Source organism: Orbicella faveolata, unplaced genomic scaffold (genome assembly GCF_042242905.1).
Source record: "Orbicella faveolata isolate gen_17 unplaced genomic scaffold, um_ofav_v1 contig_14, whole genome shotgun sequence".
NCBI lineage: Eukaryota > Metazoa > Cnidaria > Anthozoa > Scleractinia > Merulinidae > Orbicella > Orbicella faveolata.
In genome coordinates, this window is record NW_028301541.1 from 13,999,126 (window position 1) to 14,005,125 (window position 6,000).

The 6,000-nt window shown below is 48.6% G+C and overlaps 2 protein-coding genes across 2 annotated transcripts; one reads left to right on the forward strand and one right to left on the reverse strand.

Moving 5' to 3' along the window:
* Positions 1-2,398: 2,398 nt before the first annotated feature.
* On the reverse strand, positions 2,399-3,817 carry LOC149114109 (uncharacterized). Its single transcript, XM_089286712.1, has one exon. The coding sequence runs from the start codon at positions 3,815-3,817 to the stop codon at positions 2,399-2,401; it is 1,419 nt and encodes a 472-aa protein (XP_089142838.1).
* A 62-nt stretch (positions 3,818-3,879) lies between these two features.
* Positions 3,880-5,390, forward strand: LOC149114110 (uncharacterized). Its single transcript, XM_089286713.1, has one exon. It carries the CDS (start codon positions 3,880-3,882, stop codon positions 5,128-5,130), a length of 1,251 nt encoding a protein of 416 aa, XP_089142839.1. The 3' UTR covers positions 5,131-5,390.
* The last annotated feature ends 610 nt before the right edge of the window (positions 5,391-6,000 follow it).

Consider the following 6,000-nt stretch of genomic DNA (forward strand, 5'->3'; position numbering starts at 1 on the left):
AAGTAGTCACACAAGTCATATAATTTAATAATAAAACTCTATCCCGACCGATGTATCGATTTTGGTCACTCCAGTGACCACAGATTGAAAACGTGACAGAAAATTGGCGTTACTTTCGATTCTCACCAAATTTGGACAGTGGGATGATCTTATCATTAGCCAATTACAGGCCATTTTTCAGCTCTTTCCGTCATATCCCCCCCACGGGAGAATTTTGTCAAGTTAGCTAATTTAGTATGCAAGCCACCGTAATGGCGGTCACCGTCGACGAAATGTTAATTTGCTTAAAATTGGGGCAAAATCTTTCGGAGATGGAAGTAAGGACATTTGTAAGGATACAGAAAGTAATTTGGGACCGGTTGCTGGCTTCTAAGGCTGAATTTATCCAGAAGTAAGCTGTATTTTCGTTTTCGTGCCGAAAGCCATGCGATGAAATATTATCGGCTTGTTCTGCTGTCTTGTTCTGCTTTTCTCTTGGTCTTTTTTGTAGCCCGCCGAGGCCAGTCTTTCGTCTAAATCAGTTGAAAAAAGTTCGAGAAAGATGTTCTTATTCAAGTTTAAGCTCTCAGGCGATAATTCTGGAGTTTTTTTGGCCGAAACGTCGGCTTTGTTATGTTCGTGTTTTTCGGTTGCTATGGGCGACCGTTGCTTCCTTTGTTAGGTCAAGTCTGGGGAGTGAGGTCACAAAAAAATTCTAATTAATTCTGGTTTTGTTCGATTTCGCTGAACTTTTAACACGATAAAGCTGGATTGTTAAGGAATAGATTTACCGCCTACCGATGTGTGGTAGCTATTAACTCTGACGTGTTACATCGCTTCGAAGTCAGGGTTTTGAAGAGATTTTTTTGCAACGTGTGGGTTCGGCGTGATTTTGTAATCGGAGGCTTCGGTTGACCCCGAAGGAAAAAATATCCGGAAAAGGTCATTTCATCGACGATTCAAACGAATATAAATATGTATATGTTCCGAGCTAAATTTCTGGTGAAAAAATATAATTTTTGACGAGCGCTGGGTTTTTAATTTTTTTCCGCGAAAGATGAGATTTATTAATGTTTCAACAGCTTTTGGCGAGTAAACATCACAGGTTGCGTGACTCAAAATTTGGCCGAGTGGAAGCTTGGGTCTGGTCGCAGACAAAACTGCGAAAAAAAAAAACCACGGGTAAACCATGAACCGCGCTCGGCCCATGGCCGCGCGGTTAAAAACGTGACAGCGGAGGTGTTTTTCAAAGAAAGCGAAGACTCGTTTCAAAGCGTCTTCGGCTCAGACAGGAAATATTGGAGCGCCAAAATGAAAGAAGCGCGTGGTCTGGGAGACAGCGGTGGTTTTCCTTATCAATTGTCGCCCCTCGGTTCAAAAGTTTCATTGGCCATCCCTGCAGTACCTTTCGACGGCAAAGCGCAAAGCTTAAAGAAAATATTCGACGCCCCAATCCAAATCTACGTCACGCCTGACCAATATTTCAGGACAAAATTCAGAGAAATATTTCAAGAAACCAAACTCACGCACACTTCTGCAGCCGAATCAAAACACTGCTTAGGAGGGCCTGACATGAAATATTGGCCGCAGCAGCTCAACTTCGCGGTTTTCTGCGCGACACAGGCGTGCGGAGTTTCTCGCGAAATCTTTGACAGCGGGATGAATCTCACCCCGCAGATAAAAGCTTTCTACAAATTCCACGTGTATTTCACGGTCAGGCGAATTTTCTACCAGCTAGGAGGAATTCAGAGCATGAGCGCTTTGCCCGGAGACCCTTCTTTCAACCAATACAATAATCATTATGACGTCGCTTCGCACAAAAGGATATGCAGCGAGTTCGGCATAGATCCGTCGAGTGATTTCCGCTACACGAACGGGGAAAACCACGGCCTGGGAAGCATTTTCATCCATGTGAGCGGCGCGGGCCCGTCGAAAACTGACTATAAATACCCAGGATGGAACAAATTCAGCGATGAAGGCGGCAAAGCGATAAAAGGTGACTTGATTTATTACATCGAGCCGGGGGCCGCGTCTGAGGCTCAATCGGACTGGTTCGCCCCCAACACAGCATCAGGTTTGACGCAGGCGGGCTTGGCGCGAATAAATCAGTCAATCGAGGCTTTCGTTTATTGTGTTTTGGGCGCGCAGGTGAACGTCCGCAGCAGCATTCTTGGTTCTGGGGGCCGGGCGAGAGAAGCCCAGAGCACCACAGGAAACCAGCTTCGACCGAAACTCAACAAGCGCCACCAACGGCGCAAAAAATTGAGCCCGAGGCTCCAGATAAAACACCGCAACACGAAATTAACAAAACGGCTGTCATTGTCGGTGTAGTCGGATTATCGGCGTTGCTGTTCATGGCTTGGCGGTAAGTGTGGGGTTCCACCCCAAAGCCCCGGGGCGCGGGGTAGAGCCCCGCTGGTTAACGCCGCTTCTTAAAATATTTTTCGAACAAAAAGGCCACCGCGGCAAGAATGAGCAGCCAGGTGTGCTCGGCCAGAAATCCGACGACTTGGCCGGCGGCTTTGAAAAGGAAGCTCACAATCGAGCCAATAAGCCCGGGCAGCAGAGAACCGAGTTTCGCGGCAATATCTTTGAGGCCATTTCCCAAAGCTTTGCCGGTGGCTTTCAAACCTCTGGTGAGGACCCCAATGACAGCGCCGATTGTGGTACCGGCGGCGAGAAGAATGGCGGTCAATGTCACGCCATATTTTTTGAAGATCTCCTTGACCCTTTCCAAGAGAGGCCGCTCCCTTTCCCTTTCCGCGATCTGAGTTTGCAAACGCTCGATCTCCTCGTTTCCTTCTGCCACCCTCTCTCTTGCATCTTCTTTGTCAGAGGGCGAGGCATTCTCATCTTGGATGATCGCCTGGTCTTCCGCGTTTTGGCGCTGTAGCTCGCTTTCCTGCTCTTTCAGGTCGTGCAACGGTTTTGTTTGGTTTAGCCTTTCTTCCATGGCGTTTGTTTCGCTTTCTTTTGCTGGGAGACTGGCCCTGAGTTTGTCAACCTTGGCTTGTTCCTTTTCTCTGTTTTTTGCTTGTTTTGTAAGCGAATCTAATTCTTTTTTCTTGTTTTCGAGATCGGTTTGATAGTTCTTTTTCAGTTGTTTCAGCCTTCTAAGACCTGCTTCAATTTGTAAATTCGAACCTTGTTCGTCCTGAATGGCATCAATCTCAGCATCAGTTTGCGCGATTTTACGTCTCAGAACTTCCACTTCTCTCTTTTCTTCTTCTCTTTGCGAAGAGAGCGTTTCCGCCTGTTGTAGTTGGTTTTCAGCTTCTGCCAGTCTTTGTTTCATTTCTCTGATGGTATCCCGGTCTTCCACAATGATATCTTCAGTTCTAGGCCCCAGAGCTGTTGAGAATTTTTTTATGAAAGATTTTTGTAAACCCTTTTCGCCACTCAGGAAAACTTTGGTCTCACCACCCCTTTTCCCAAATGAAACAATCTCAGTTTGTTTACCTTCGTATTTGCTGAAACCGATTGGGTCCATTTCATCGAATTTTACATTCTGGTACCAACTTCTGATTTTTTCTTTTGCCCTTTCAAGAATTTCTTTTTTGTCATCGGGATGTAACAAATCACCGAGCAAAGGGATTTCTTCTCCCCCCAAGGATGTCTCGGAATAAGAAGTGTCAGGCAGGCCGGACTGCTCGTGAGGAAAAGTACTCATTTCCGTTTGTTCGCCCCCGTGGTAGGGGTCGCCAGGTTGGTAGGGAGTGGACGCCGCTCCTGGCTGAAAAGGACGGGTTCTGTCAACCTCTTGTTCTTCATCACCATCATCACCGTGGTCAAGCCGATTTTCAAGATCCGGGTCAAATTCGCCACCGCCTTCCGCCATAGCAATATATTTCAAGCCTATTATTTTTCAAATTAGAAATAATCGCCGGAGTGTTATACACAATGTCAGTTCCAGAGAACCTTCGCGCAACGTACAGCAAAAAAACATTACACGGCATGAAGGCCGAGCGCGCGGTGAAGCGGATCACCTTTTCCCGCACTGAAGCCAACCCCGGCGATACTCTGTACGTTTACGTGCCCAAGCTGAACGTGAACGAGGTTCTGGTGCCGGGCTCGCTTGCGCTTGTCTTTAACATCGACCTTTCTGGAGGGCACGCCAACAACTTCCTTGTCCAGAACGTCACGCGAGCTTTCGTTGACAGGCTGCACGTGAAGTCTGGAGGCACCACCCTGCAAGACACGGTTGGCTATGGCATCTACAAAATATTTGATGACCTTTTCCTTTCGCAGGAAGAAAGAGATAACAGGATCCTCGAAGGGATTCAGAGCGAGGATCTATGCAAGATCGGCTCAGGCGCGGGAGACAAAAAAACCTCGGGCGTCGAGGCTGAAAACACGCTGAACGATGTGTACGGGAGCAAGTATCGGATCAGGCCAGACCATCAGATCCTTACCGATCATGGCGTTTTCTACCCCCAGGCCCTTTACAAAGACCTCACGTTCGAAATAACCCTGGCTGAAGCTGCACATGTTGTCAATGGCTCCGATACAACCAAGCTGAAATACAAGCTGACCAACATCCAGCTCGAGTACGATATGATCCGCAGCAAGACTCTGGCAGACGAGGCACATAGCGTTTACTCCAGCGGAAAAGAGTTCGCCTATGACCACGTGATGCGTTCCCAAGTAGTGACCTTCAAAAAAGACACCGACACCAGGAAGAACATCAAAATCGACGCCCAAAAGAGGTCGCTAAAAGCCCTCTTGCTTCTGTTCATAGAGCCCTATACCGACGGAGCCAGAGATTCGGAAAAATACATCTTCCCGGATCTGACGAAAGTCAGCGTCACAATCAACGGCTCGCCCAACATGATTTACAACAACGGCGTCGAAGGCAAGGACATGTGGGAAGAGGCCCAACGCTTCTTCGTGAAAGAAAAAAATAAAACCGAGCACATGAATGTGACAAAGTTTTACACCGGAGATAATTTCGGGCTTCTGATTGACATGCGCTCCATGGCGGACCAAGAAATTCATGGAAGTGGCAAGCGCATTGTGAACAGTACAGACGGGGTCCAGCTGGAAATCGAGAGGAAAGCCGAAGGCTCAGGCAACGTGAACTGCCACGTATTCGTCACCGCCGACTCCCAGTTCAACATTATGAAAAGACAGCTAGAATCTGTACAGAATTAATATGGACCCAAGCAAGATACCCTTCAACGCTCTCATCGTGGGGCCGACTAATTCAGGCAAATCGAGGTTCGTGGTGGACCATCTCTACGGCCCGTTCCGCGGAAAGTTCGACTACATCGTGCTCATCTGCCCGACGTTCACGCACAACAAGACCTACCACCGGCTTGGCGTAAACGATCCAAGAATGGATGTGATAGTCTGCGAGCAGCACGTCGTGGAAAGGTGGTTGAAGCTCGTGAGATGGCTTTTCGCGGGCACCAACACGCTCATAGTCCTCGACGACTGCGCGGCCTCCAAAGACGTGAAAGGGCGCACAGGCGAGCTGGTGAATCTCGCCTTTTCTGCCAGGCATATGGGCATCAGCGTGTGGGTGCTGACCGGCATAACATCTTCCTTTCGGGAGAACGTGGCGACGATCGTCCTCTTTTACACCCCCTCGGCCAGGACAACGAAAGCCATCTTCGACGATTACGCCGGCGAGCTTCCCCCTGATGAGTACAAAGGCCTGGTTTCAAAGCTAAAAGATCGGAAATTCTCTTTTCTTGTGTTCGCGCTTCGGCACCCATGCGGGGTAAAGTTATTTGAATAAAAAATGAAAGTTGAATATAGCCTTGCACAATGGCTGGTGGAGAAGACGCCGCGTTAGCAGAAGTTATGAACCTTCTTCAAACGGAGCCCGAGCCGTCGAGTGGTCCCGCAGGTGGCCTTGTTCAAACCGCCCCCGCACCCGACATTCCCGCTCTTCGCGAGCAGCTGGTCGTGCTCGTGTCTACAGGCAAAGCCAAAGAGGCCATCGGAGTGCAGCTGACCCACGAGCAGGTGAAGCGCCTGAGCGACAAAGATGTCGAGAAATTCACCAAACGCTACGAG